Consider the following 14,460-nt stretch of genomic DNA (forward strand, 5'->3'; position numbering starts at 1 on the left):
ATTTCGTCAGTTACTACAACAAATGCATTGTTACTAATAAATACACAAACATCTCAGACAACTTTTAATTGATAGTTTAGTTTTATTATTGCAGTGCAGGAGTATACGCCTAGTTAATTGCCAGACGAAGCAAAGCATTGTGGATTTCTAATTTCTGCAATTATGAATAAATGTTATAAGGCAAAGCAAAACAATAAACACAAATACAAAAAATCTAAACAAAAAACGATTCACTAAATATTTAAAGACAAACTGAAAAGTAACTGAAGAAGCAGAAGACATGTTTTTCTTGTACAAATGTGACCTATAAACCAAAATGCTTTATTCAGTGGTCTCTCAAGTAATCCCTAGTTCCAGCTTAGTTAAAACGATGATGATACATAAGTGTATTTTTACAGTAATTACATGGATGAACACACTTCCATCAGACAGTCAAATAGTGTGATTTTAAGTCCAGTGAATTCTTCAAGTTTTTTCAGAAAACTGCTAATTGATTTCATTTAAGGGACACATTTAAGGCTTTTTTAGAAACCACCAGAAATAACATTAATAGAGGATGGCTGTCCTTAGTTCTTAAAAATATCATCTGTTATGTATATATATATTTATATAAATACAAACTGGTAAAAAATAAAGATTTTCTGGCAAACTTTGTTCCAACCAAAATCTGTGTTAAGTGCTGTTTTGTCTCAGCTGAATGCTTTGGCTTCATAGAACAAGTTAATTCATTGTATAAATTCTTCCCTTTAGTCAAAAGAAGTTATGATGGTTAAGGCAATTGAAGACCTCATTGGGAATGTTTCATAGGAAAGAGTCATCTGAAGCTGGCGCATAAGAGAAGCCCACAAAGGCGTCGTCGGCCTCCATTACACTGGCGTTGACTATGGAATGGTCTTGAGACCAGCAGACGGAGTTGGGGACCATCTCATCTGTGAACTCAGGATCGAAGTTTGTGATGTCACAGTAAGAGCTCTGTAAAAACATTGGGGAAAGAGGGAATAAAACACGGGTCATATTAGCGTTCATGGAACAAATTCGGAATACAACAATACAGTTACAACTTGATTTTACAAAGTGCTTTAAAATGAGAAAGTCAAATATTCTAAACTTCAAACCAAAAATCAACAAACAAGACTTAAAAGAGAAAACTCCCAAAACCCCACTTGAAATTAGGTCTATAAAAATGCATTTTCGTGAGGTAGTTTACCTAATTAGGCAACCTCCACTGTTAATTAGAACAATACAGTAGAATCAAATACAAGAGCATTGCAATTAAGTTTTTCGTCTTCAGTTTTTGTTGACGGACTATCAGAGAGGCGTTCATTCAAATCTTTTGTTAAAACAAATATTTACCACATTCGGTATAAATAGGGGAGGGATCTTCTTCTGTTCAAGGTCATCCCAGTTGATGGAGGAGAAGAAGCTGTGTTCTTTTATCTCACTCTGAAAATGTAGAATAAATAACTTAACATTCATTTTGTATTTATAGAAAGTTAGATGAACAAAATTGAGTTGTCTGCTTTCTGTCCCCAAAGTCATGTCAGAACTAAACATGGAGAAACAGCGTTCAGTTTTAATGCACCACATGTCTGGAATAAACTCCCAGAAAACATGCAGGTCTGCTGCAACTCTGTTCTTTTAAATCAAGGCTGAAGACTTCTTTCTCTTATACTGATGTTTTAAACTGCCATTTAATGTTTCAGCACTTTGAACTGAAAACGTTGAACGACTTCATTTGTAATGTATTTACAGAAATTACATGATGTACATCGATCGGCCACACGAGGGAGCCCAAACATGAGGAACTCTGCTGTACATGTAGTGTCTGTATCTGGACAGTGTAGGTGTACTATATAATCCCACTCACAAAGTCTTCCCTGGACCCCAGTCTGTGTGGGCCGTCTTTCTCCAGTAGGCCCTGGAGAAGAGACCAGGCTGTGCTGGACGCCCCGGGGCGCATCACTAACGGTTTGTGGAGAATGTTTTCATACATTTCATGTGTGTCCCTGCTGTAGAACGGCGGCTAGGATATGAATGGAAAAGAGACACGTAGAGGCATGTATGGGAGTGTGCAATAAGGCGCTTTGACATTTAGCACTAAAGCAAATTGTCCAATTGGCTTTGGTTGACCAGCACATCACGTTAAAACTAAAAAGGGTTATCCATAATTGTAGTCAAGACTGCCTACCAAAGAATGAAATAATACTAATCACTGTTAATTGTGTGGTATACTGCAACAAATGAGTACAATGCATTAGGGATATTTGAGGAAAAGTAGGCTCAAAGTTAAAACTCACCAGGCCGAAGAGCATTTCATACAGCACTGACCCCAGACACCACCAGTCCACTGTATTATCATACGGCTGCTTCCTCAGGACTTCTGGGGCTAAGTACTGGTCAGAAGGAGCACACAAACATAATAATATAACATTTGCATCTTGCTTCTGGTTAAAATACACCATCCAAATGTTTATCAACTATTTTTGCTCATAAAAGCCTATTTTTCTCTCTAGAAAATGTGATTCATATCTCGACACAGACAACACTATGGCCTCAAGATGGAATACACTCATACAATCATTAACCACACTTCAAGTCTGTTAATGATTATTACTTTTTGACACTGTAGGTGAGACTTCTTTGGAGCGCTCTGGTGAAAAATTGGTAGTAATCAGACATGTAAACATCCAAATAAATGCTGCCATACCTCAGGTGTTCCACAAAATGTAGTGGTGGTATCTGTCTGGGAAATGCCTTCCTTGCACAATCCAAAGTCTGTCAAAATGATATGCCCCTTTTAAAGAGAGGACACAGGGACGTTTTTAGACAACATGTGCCACACAAGCAGCTCATTATCCCCAGGGACTGAGGATTCTATTGTTGCCCAGGAATGTTGGCTGCAGTGTAGCTCAGTCAGTCCCATTCACCGTTCCCTCACTTTCTCAATAAGGCTAGGCAGGAAAATCATTAGTAAGACCTAATCCAATCACACAAATTCTGTCCAGCTAGAACTGGAAATGACACTTGTTCACTGGTGGTACAAATGACTGGACTGGAAAAGAATGAAATGTGTGCTGTACGGTCCCATGTAATAAATCTGCAGCCAGTGTTGAGGCACTGGTGTTCCATACGCTTAAATAAGTATTGTATTGTCAACATAATAACTAACTTGAAAAAAGTAGGTGCTGTGCAATCCAGGTATATTCAGTGTAAGTACTGCTAGAGTGGTTGTACATCAATTACACAGCAGTGTTTGGTTAAAAAACAGGAAAACTCACTTCATGGTCAAGGAGGATGTTTTCTGGCTTCAAGTCTCTGGACAAAAATGAACACAATTGAATGAATTTAAGTAAATCAAACACATGGCCGTAGCCAGCATTTCGAAACACTGAGGTCATAATACATTTTTTTTTGTATTATATATATTTATGTAACTATTTAAATATACATTTCACTACATTGCATTTCCCTATATGGAGATCTAAATGCTACTTCAAATAGATCTCTATAATGCCAGGAACATAGATTTGGTGAAGAACTCTAAAGTAATATCAGAATCAGCCTTAGAAAAAAGTGTAATTTGTGTGTAATTGTAGAATATACTTTTGTTTTCAGGTAGTTCAAGCCCAAACAAACAGAAAATGGTAGCTACCGCCCTGAAGACACATTATCATGTGAGTGAGGCCAACATGTGTCACACACATATGTTCAATTTTATACATTGTAAACTTCATCACACTCAATGTCTGATTTAGTATGTGTATAAATGGCAACTAAAATATTGTCAAATTTTTTAGACCTTAGTTATGTTTAGGAGATCTAATTAATAATCTTAACACTACTACTAAGCCACTAAGCATGTGCTCTTAATAAACCCTCAACATACCTGTAAACAATGTTGAGAGAGTGCAGATAGCCCAGTGCACTTGCAATTTCAGCAATGTAGAATTTTGCTCTGGGCTCTGGAAAGGTCCGCTCTTTTTGAAGATGGAAGAAAAGCTGAAATGAAAATGTTCTGTTAGATTATTGGAATGCATTATATGGCAACTGTATTGTGGGAGAATACACCACCATGAGAAAATCAAATAATTAACCATGATGTGACAAAGTTGCAAAAATGTATCTGATTTTGTATACAAATTATCTTTATTTAATAAATAACTCGTCTGGTAAGTGTAAATACTGAACTTTGTAGTCAACCTATTCAGAAGAAAGAGGCAGATTTACTGGGCTACAGATTGTAGTTAGTCACTCTCACATAGTCACACATGACAGCTTTAAAATAGCTGATCACACTTGAAGGAGAAACACAGGATTTCACACTCTTGTGTGTTCAGTGTGTGATCTCTAATGGGATTGTTAACAACAGCAACAGTGCTGCCTTGAGGAATTTCATTCAAGCTATGTAATACAAGATTTCCTATATTACTGACATCTCAGTTTTTCTTGAACTTGTGACTCGTTTCTGTGTGAGCACATTATTCACAAAACTACTCACTTCTCCTCCATTGACGAAATCCAAGACAAAGTATAACTTGTCTGTGGTCTGGAAGGAATAATGAAGGCCAACCAGGAAAGGGTGTTTCACATTCTTTAGCAGTACGTTGCGCTCTGCCATGATGTGCTTTTGCTGTTTGGAAGGAGTGATTTATAAGAATTATAATTCACTTTTGCATGCCCTAAAAATGGATAGTCATATTTGATAGTAAAATTACCTCTTTTCTGTTGAGAATGACCTTTTTCTGTAAAACCTTGACTGCATAATACTTTTCATCATGTTTTCGTTTTGCAAGGAAAACCTGCATCACAAGGAAAAGAGAGCATGTTGAACACTGTATCAACAGTGTAAACCAGAATAATTCCAGATCTGGTTCTCACTTCCTACATGGAAAGGCCAACACATGCAGAACTAAAACTTGTTGCTACCCCAATAGAAAAACATTTCTAAACAAAACAAATGTAACTCCAAGTACGAAAAAAATATATCAGGCAACATGATTCTTTCTACATAATGAAACTACTACATTGAAGACATACTTTATCTTAACATATTCATAATTTGTGTTTGTACCCGTAAAAGTTCTCGCTCTGGGATGAACAGAAAGCAACTTTACTTTCCAGTATTGTATTGTTCACATACCTTCCCAAAACTCCCCTTTCCTATGACTTTTAAAAAGTCAAAGTCTGTGGGCTTGGCACTGAAATAAAAATGACAGCACATTAATATCTGTGCATGTAAAAATGTATTATATGTGATCACACAATTGCAAGTTTAATAAAAACAGCAAGGCAGCCTGCTTTGTGCTACATCATTAGATTTTCCTAAAGTGTATTTGAGAAAACATAAGATCAGATAGAACTTTATTCCGGGGAAAACTGTTGTGCAGCAGTTGCAGTACAAAGTAGGAAAGAGTGCAAATATAAATACAACATATCAAATATCAATAAGTTGCTATAAAACAGTTGACAGTAAACAGGTTGAACATACTGTGGATTTCCAGAGGGTCCCAGGTTAATGTTTCTGGAGGTAGAGTTGTTCTGTTTAACAGCAGAGAAAACATTACCTAGATTAGGCTAAAACTGAGACACACTCAACACTGATTCACTGCTAAGGACAGTTCTTGGATCAAAGAAATCAGTCCTTTATCTGTACTACAATAGCAATCTGTGTTTATTTTTAGCCTAGATAGACTATTGAAGGTAGAAGACCTAACTTATCCACTATATCTGGGCTATCCAGCACATCAACAGAAAAGACGTGGTTAGACAGCAGGAAAACAAAAATATACACAGATTAATAGAGATATTGATCCATTGGTCAGTCACTCACTTTGTCGTCTTCGTCCTCAGAGGCATCAGAAAAGTTTTGCATTTTGTCCATCAGTAGAAAGGCCCTCACGTCTGGCCTGTAAAGTTTAAAACGGACCAAGCAGTGAAATAACAGAAATAAAGTCACATCAGCAAGTTAAGCATCACAAAGCAGAACATTCTCCATCTTTTTTTTTTTAATTTAATTCACGCCAAGTGTGAAGTATGGCTAAACAAATTTGATATGATTAGATTTTTTGATTCAGATCATTGAAGCCATTCATCTTGATAATGTCAGTGATGTAATGTAATATAATGACAGTGAGAACACGAATCAACACTTACTGGTTGCAAAGCTGAGGATGTGAGACAATTCGCTTGATGAACTCATGCAAACCTGCTCTTCTTTGCTTGATGAACTCTTAAAATAAACTTAAAATTAATAATCAAACACTAGGCAAAACAACATGGATCGGGCAAAACAATAATTTGTTTAACATCAGGTACTGGGATTCTGTTTTGCTGCACATGTCATACATCAGCCTAGTGAACACTTACCAGGTTCAAAATTGTCCCCAAATATCCTCTTGGCAGGAATTTTCAAATTCATAGATGGAAACTGTTTCCTTAACTGCATTAAAAGATAAAGAGAGCAACAGAGAAAATGATGTAAGGGTTGGGAAACATCTATGGTCACAAATGTCAATGTGAACAGCATGTCACAAAATCCGGTAAATCAAAAGAATGAAACACTCGTGAACAGGATTATGCTAATGTGTTAGGTGAGGCATATGGTGTAAAATCAAAAAAGACATTGTTCCACCACTCACTGTGTTGTAGAGTTTATCAAACTCTGCATAACGCCTGAAGACAAACCATTCCTGTTGTCCAACATTGACTATCACTTTATAAACCTGAAATAAACGGGCAAGGACAGTATCACATGCTAATACGGTCTATAAATATCATGTTATGCTAATTTTACAAAATTACCTTTGTAGAATCGATTTTTACTCAGAACTGTATACTGAACAATGAACAGAATTTTTGTACGCACTGTGTAACGCTTTTTCTTGTCCCTCTGCTCGTTGTGGCAGGGTATGCTGACGTTGGGGAGACTGGGTTGCTCCTCCATCTTAGGGGCTGCCGGCATTCAAAGGTGCAAGGTCATAAAGTGACGTGTCCTCCTCGAGATGAGACTTCAAGTATACAACTGGCCCATCGCCATCATGGGTCACTGCTGCAGAGGAGAAAAGAGAACAGACCACTCTGTCATTCAGGAAGTGAAACTGGTGTTCTTCTCCTCTCGACACATTTCAGTCTGCAGCGTTTATGTTGTCTACACCTGATATGATACTTTATCCCAGACTATAACTTTGTAAGCGGTTTCTAATTTATTAATTTGATTCCTCACTACGGTTTTGTTAGTTGCTTGCTTGTGAGGGCATTGCTGGTTAAAAGCATCGTCTTCTGCGCACACACACACACACACACACACACACACACACACACACACACACACACACACACACACACACACACACACACACACACACACACACACACACACACACACACACACACACACACACACACACACACACACACACACACACACACACACACACACACACACACACACACACACACACACACACACACACACACACACACACACACACATGCTGGGTCTGTGACATTCTCCCTTGTTCCAGTCAGTAGAAAGGTATTTTTACATAACCTTCCAGGGGTCTTTGAAGCTGGAGTTACACAATAGGTTAAGAGTAAGACCCCCGGAGCTGTTGTTCTCCAACGTTTAAAGAGAGAAATAAAGCTTATTGCTGAGGTGTAATAGACTCCTTCCCCTGACAACAGTAGCAACAAAAGGTGAAGACCTCGGGGCCCTGAAGGTGAAGAAGGGGGTCAAGTTCATTACTATTGCAAAAAGTCTAAAAAGTGAATTATCAATTGGAAAAGGTGTTATCTCCTGTATTCAACTCACCTGAGGACATATTAAAGAACTATTATATATAGGGAAAATATTAATCTAAATAAAATAGACACACAGAGGCAGATCTCTCTTTTCCTTCATCATGAGTTATGTAAATGTGTCGGTTTCTTTTACAACAAAGCTCTTTGTCCGCTGCTCTGACTTGTCCATTGTTTTTATCTCAGTGAGGTCAGCTTAGTTTGTTCAGTAGTTTTTGTCTTTCTAACCGCAACCCTTGTTACTCTCACTGTTGTTTAGTCACAACACACGGAAAACTGGCTTTGGGTCAACATTCTCCTTCTGCGTAAGGATCTTGAATGCATCCTGAAGCGATCTCTCATTCTGCTCACGTTGGGGTGAGGGTACAGCAAAAGAGCGTCCCTCTTTAAAATGCATGTGTGCGATCAGGGAGACCTTCATGCCCTCTTCATTCACTAGACTCTTTTTTTTTTTTTTCTCTTTTGTTCCGTTCAACTTTTTTCAATTTCATTTTCACCCGCATGCATTAAGACAAACCACAAAGAGACCAATAACATAAACATTTCCTTTATCACAATTGTCTTTACTTTTAAATCGATAAACTGTTTGGTCTATGAAAATAAAGTCCATCACAATTGTTGAGAGCCCATGGTGACATGTTAAAATCTCTTGTCTTGTTCAACCCAAAGATATTCATTTGATGACATAAAACAAAGAGACACTGAAAATCCTCACGTTTAAGAAACTGAAAGCAGAGCAGTTTTGGATATTAAGCTTGAAAAATGACTTTGAGCAATACACTGATTATCAAAACAGTGGCTGCTAAATGTACTGTCAATTGATCAATTAATAATTTAAACTCATGTTAAAACTGTATCTTCACCGGCAACATGTAGATGACAAATGTTGGCTGTATTTACCAGTTCACCACTCCATGGAGGAAACCGTCAGATCGGTTTGTGTTTTTAAAACCTGGCTTTTAAACACAGAGAGCTGGTGAGGTTTGTACAACTGTGGCTGGTGCACATAAAAAAAATGGTTGGCTGTGTCCCTGAGCTGCTACACATCTGTGCATGTGTTCATGGTTAAGTGACTCTGTACGTCACTGCGTAGGACCTGCTTTATAACATTCCAGAAATACTTTTGTTAACGGGAGAATTAACCTACAACCATCTAGTACAACTTACATTTTCAGCTGACACTGCTACTCCTTCCTATGGAATGTTACAGCTCACCACACCCGCTCACAGACATTGTCAAGTTTATTTATAAGAATTGAAAACAAAGCTTGGAAAGGCATACGGAGTATAAGAAGGAACACAATTAATGTTAAGCACATTTCCTAGCTGCAGTTTAAGCCCAGCATGCCCTGCATTTTCACCACAGCATGAATTAACTTGTGCTGACAGGCACAAATATGCTGGACTACTACACAGGATCAAAAATAGCATTCTTCCTGCTTAGCTCAAACACACATCCTTGCATGTGGATATCCTATGAGGATGTTGAACATGTTTTTTTTTCTACGTGTGTGGCTGTGTATCATGTGTGACAAGCCATTTTAGAAAGAAAACAAAGCACAAGTCCCCCTACAACGTTAACTCAGATGTGAAAGCTCAATCAGGCATGCATCCACTGATAAAACTCGGAAACACAGACCGTTGCAAGGCGAAATGGTTAGTGAAGATGAAGAAACAAAGACCTGAAATAGGAAGGCAACCTATTTCATCGGGGCTGTCAATTACAACCTTTATTATGTAGGGCTGCCCCCTCTTAGTCGATTACGGTAGTCGACTAAGGGAGTCAACTTTATTGTTCTTAACGTATATTATTTCTTTTCTGTCAAGCAATTCTAATTCTATAATTAGGTTTAGATTCTGGTCTTTTCATAGTCAAGATTTAATAATAAGCTATTGCACTGATCAATCCCTACACTGTTCTTGTGTTGATGGGACGGTTGATGTAAAAACAATTTCCCCCTGGGATTATTAAAGTATTTCTGATTCTGATTCTGTTCTCTTTTGCACTGCCACCATTGCACACAGTCTACCTTAGCACCTTTAACTCTTTAAATTTCTGTCAGTGATTTTTATAACTCTTTAATTTTCTGTGAGTGATTTTTATTTTATTTTTATGTATGTGAGATATATGTGTGTATGTGTTTGTTGTGTTACGGTTGTCTAAGCTACTGGATGCCTAAAATTTCCCTTGGGATGAATAAAGTATCTATTTATCTATCTATCTAATCAGTCATATTGGTCTTAGTCAACTAAGATTTCTTTAGTAGCTTGATTAGTCATTTTTTATGCTTTTTTGATCCTTAATGACTTCTTTCCGAAAAACTTATGAGCACATCTCTGGTAAACACAAGATTTAACAAGGTGCTTTGCATGATTCTTTGTGGAGAAACTCAGTTTCACAGATCTGTCGATTAAAGGTCCCATGGCATGAAAATTTCACTTTATGAGGTTTTTTAACATTAATATGCGTTCCCCCAGTGGCTAGAAATGGTGACAGGTGTAAACTGAGCCCTGGGTGTCCTGCTCTGCCTTTGAGAAAATTAAAGCTCAGATGGGCCGATCTGGAATCTTCTCCTTATGAGGTCATAAGGAGCAAGGTTACCTCCCCTTTCTCTGCTTTGCCCACCCAGAGAATTTGGCCCACCCATGAGAGAGAGACATCATGGCTTTCAAGCGAGCAAAGTGGCAGTTGGTCAAGGCTGTTTAGGTTCACATCAAATGTTTAAACATTGACAATGCACCTAGATTAAACAGGTTGGACACATGCAAATCGTTATGTGTGGGATAAACTGAATAAAATAAACATTATTGTAGTTTAGATGTTTCATATTATAATGCAACAGAGACAGATCTCTGATTGAGGAAGTGCAGCTGGAGAAGTGTGAGGAGCATGAACTCAGACAACCCTGGTGCGTGCAACTGACCTCAGCATCTGGACAAATTCCTAATCTGACCTGTCTCACTGATATCCACGTGCAAACTGTGGTGCTGACTTCCTTTTAGAATCAGCTTGTGCACTGACAAAATGACAGGTTCATCAGCCTTAAAAAATTTGAGATCAAAGAATGTTAGACGCTTTATGGGCAAGCATAAGCAACTTCTCAGCATACCAGGTCTACCGAGATTTGAACTAATGTTGGTTGGCAGTTTTAAATTCCCACACCACAGTTCTCACAGATGTAGCTCTCAAATAGTAAAATGCATCTTGCCATCTTGCATAACGTGTATTGTTATACAAATACATGTTCTTCATAGCAACCTGTTACATCAAGGAACCAGTTGTGAACCTCCTCAACTCACAACAAGTGGAAAGTAAGCAGATTTCTACACAACAGAGTTATAATATTGTCAGCAGGGAACAGAGGAGAAATGATAATCAAGAAAAGCATCCTTCTTGTCACTACAAACTTATTAACTGGGCTATATATAATAGCATCACAGGAGGAAAAACATTAATATACACATCACCCAACTTAGAAATGGTTGTGTGCCACCACTGTCTACACCACACAGCTGAATCAACATCCAATGTGGATGGAAAATCATTTTCACAGCATATGAGGTCTGACACATGATTTCTACAGGCAGAGAACAATTATATGGGGGGAGTATAACACTTCCATTGAACACAGCATTGGGAAGGCCTCGCCTGTTTAATTTTGGCTTTGGGCCGTTTGGTATGCTAACACCTGAGGCTAGGTGTGTACTTACACTGGTACCATTTTTTTTTTTTAAATCTCAGCATGGATTACGTGTATTACAGGAACAGCCTACCTTCTCCAACCGAGGAGAGGAGAACAAAGTGAGCTGGAGGAGGGAGGAGCTGAACACACACGAAATGAAAGGTTTGACATGCTCTAACAAGCTCCCATATGTATCACAAACTGTAAACAATACAGCAAAAGCTTACAATTACACATCTAACTACGTTTCTCGGGTGTGCTACACAGCAACGCTAACTTTGTTTATTATGTTTTGCTTCAGTTGAACTTCTGTTTAGTGTTGTCTTCGAGCACAAAAAGTTAATATTGTGTAATAGCCAACAGTTATCCCTTTACTATTAACGTTTCTTCCGAACAACGTTTTGTTTCTTATATTGTTAACATTACAGGAGCTTCGTATGCTAGGTTGATTACCCTAAAGCTAACCAACGTCACGTTAGCAAAACGAGAACAACTTAATGTTACGTGAACATCACGTACCTTACAGTATTTTGATGTGGTGTTCATCTATTTCCGTAGCTAGGTCCAGTGAGAATGTTTCGCTCTACAGCATTTCATCTGTCAGTACAGATGAAATGTTGTTGTAACAAAAGCCCCTAAACCCCCAAAGTAAACGTGTAGTTTCTTGCTGTCCATACGCGTCTGTCAAGTAAGTGAGAGAAGCAGAAAACATCAGTCTTTCCTGGCCGTAGAAAGTTCGAATGAAATTTGTCACGGGACTTCACAACTGCAACCGCTAGCTATCATACCAGAGAGAATACACACTGTACTTCCGGTACCGCATTTCAAAACATAACCAGAGAATACCATGGAGAAAACACACGAGGTAGCCAAGTGGTGGAATGTATGTTGCTTGTACATGAACTCAAATACAAAAGTACAATGTTGTAGTCCTTGTGCTTTTTTGTGAGTATTTCCATTTATTGTTATTTTAGAGAAAAACAAATAGTACATTTTAGTCCACTACATTTAGACTACAACTGTAGTTACCAGTATAGGAACATACAACTATTTTATGAATGATGATGCACCACAATGATATGCTACTTACACATGAATATTAATGCATTGATATTATATATCCAATAATTTGATATATAATAATATAACCTTCACTGTATAATGTGTAGGCCTACTTTAGCTGCTCATATTCTGCAGTTTTACGTTAGTAAGATTTTGAATGCAGGACTGTTAAATCATTTTTATATTGTGGTATTTCTACTTTTACTTAAATGTTTAAAAAAATCGGAGTTTATATTCCTCTAATGATGGCTGCATAAACCCACTTCAACACTTATCTCTGTGCATTGTGTATGTATCTGATCATTTCAAAGTACATAAATTAAAGTGATTTATATAGGAATATACCATGTAAATAACATAATAAAGACACAAGGTCCATAATGTAGAACCTGTATACAGGCCCTTGGCTACATTGAAATGAGGTGGTATTGTAATTGGTGGTGCATATACAGTAGGTCTACAATTACCAAAAACAGGTTTTTAGGGCCCCTGAGAGTCTCGGTGAGCCTAGCTGGTAATCCAGCTCTGCCAATTATATACATTTCCTTCTGCTCTGTACAATATGGTTGGATGGTATTTACCTAAGGAGTAAGTTAAACATAGTGGAAGTCTTATCAAACTTAGTTGAGTTTTGTAGCTTTTAGTATTTAAGGAAGACTACAGAAAAAACAATCTGTTTTTAAAGGCGTTTGATACTTCTTGTATCATACTTATCTAGATATTAAGGAAACAGTCGAAATACTATCTTTTCTGGTCCTGGCTAACGCCGCCATGCTAACATGCAATAACTGACCTTACCAAAGGACCAGGCAAGGGGGCCACGGCTGTTTACAACCACCTTGACAGACCTATATGACAGAAACCGCAAGTTTGACTTCCTCATAATGGAAACATGCAATTTAACTTTGGCAAGAAACCTTGTAGTGTGTTCAGCGGCTGTAGCTGACCAACGGTGAGTCATTTTATTTCAAGAAAGTTTGTCTGTCAGTAGAGAGGACAGCGAGGTAGTGGTGTTTCAACGGTTGTTGCAGTAATTTTAAAAAGTGTGTGTGTGTCAGTCAGGTACAGAGCTCCACGTGAGCACAGGCTTTTATGACAGTCAAGACAGCCAGCATCTAACGTTAGCTTCTCTGCTACGCTGTGGAGTAATGTCTGGCTATGAGACTAGCGTCTAGCAACATTGTTGGATGCTGCATTCTCAACCTGGCAACCAGTGAACTTTGAGTCTGGGGAGGTGGGGTCGGGGGACCACTCTCTCCAGTATTTTGAATTTGGACTGCAGTAACTATTTTAAACGCTAGCTGTTAGTATTACATATTGCACCTTTAATGTAATTACTTGTTTTGAATTGACATAAATTGTGCTTTTATTTTTTAGAAGCATAGTAAGTAATTTCCGGCCTTATTTTGGTGGGCTTAACACAGCTGACTCAGGATTGACAACATTGATAAGTGAAATAGTTAAACAGTGTCACCTACAGGTATAAAGACGACATGCCTAATATCCAAAAAAATCGTCCACATCCTACCTTTACCGCCAGAAAAATAAATGAATGGATTTAGAACTACGGAATACCTTAGAATGATGACACAGTGATTATACAACATTAATTGATAATGAATGAATTACAAGTGACACGTTTGAGATAATATCTCAGAATTATTAGGTGCTTCATAATTTTGACCAACGAAAAATAAGAAATATGGTTTTGAACTTCCGGTGTTGAACTCTGTTTAACATTATTAGTAGGCCTAGTCAAAATCCATACAGACGCATTGCACCACATCCCATAAAAAAAGGCTATGTCCCGAGTCAACCTACCTGCTTGGAGCTGCGCAGACGAATAATAACCAGAGATGTTGTGATGAATTAAAACGAATAGTGCACCATGTGAACGTTATGTAACATTTGAACAGAA

General features: G+C 37.9%; 1 protein-coding gene across 2 annotated transcripts; it reads right to left on the reverse strand.

Moving 5' to 3' along the window:
• Positions 1-62: 62 nt before the first annotated feature.
• On the reverse strand, positions 63-12,257 carry sgk3 (serum/glucocorticoid regulated kinase family member 3). Of its 2 annotated transcripts, none has more exons than XM_039790392.1 (17): positions 12,005-12,257; positions 6,866-7,048; positions 6,639-6,722; positions 6,367-6,439; positions 6,154-6,229; positions 5,831-5,906; positions 5,489-5,538; positions 5,141-5,198; positions 4,716-4,799; positions 4,499-4,630; positions 3,887-3,999; positions 3,279-3,315; positions 2,708-2,794; positions 2,298-2,393; positions 1,868-2,023; positions 1,354-1,443; positions 63-972 (listed from the first exon to the last, which is right to left on the reverse strand). In XM_039790392.1, the coding sequence occupies exons 2-17, from the start codon at positions 6,959-6,961 to the stop codon at positions 802-804; spliced, it is 1,479 nt and encodes a 492-aa protein (XP_039646326.1). In that variant the 5' UTR covers positions 6,962-7,048; positions 12,005-12,257; the 3' UTR covers positions 63-801. The 2 variants fall into 2 exon arrangements, with proteins under 2 accessions (XP_039646326.1, XP_039646325.1); XM_039790391.1 differs by having other exon boundaries at positions 12,000-12,256.
• Positions 12,258-14,460: the final 2,203 nt, after the last annotated feature.

The sequence above is a fragment of the Perca fluviatilis genome, chromosome 22, assembly GCF_010015445.1.
Source record: "Perca fluviatilis chromosome 22, GENO_Pfluv_1.0, whole genome shotgun sequence".
NCBI lineage: Eukaryota > Metazoa > Chordata > Actinopteri > Perciformes > Percidae > Perca > Perca fluviatilis.

What these genes read in the sequence shown, in the direction of transcription:
- sgk3 (XM_039790392.1), bottom strand. Translation starts at nt 6,961, where the DNA reads ATGCCGGCAGCCCCTAAGATGGAGGAGCAACCCAGTCTCCCCAACGTC. An exon ending in CATCCTCAGCTTTGCAACCA is followed by an intron (nt 5,907 to 6,153) that starts GTAAGTGTTGAT and finishes TAAACTTTACAG; the next exon opens with GCCAGACGTGAGGGCCTTTC. An exon ending in ATGAAATGCTCTTCGGCCTG is followed by an intron (nt 2,024 to 2,297) that starts GTGAGTTTTAAC and finishes TTCATATCCTAG; the next exon opens with CCGCCGTTCTACAGCAGGGA.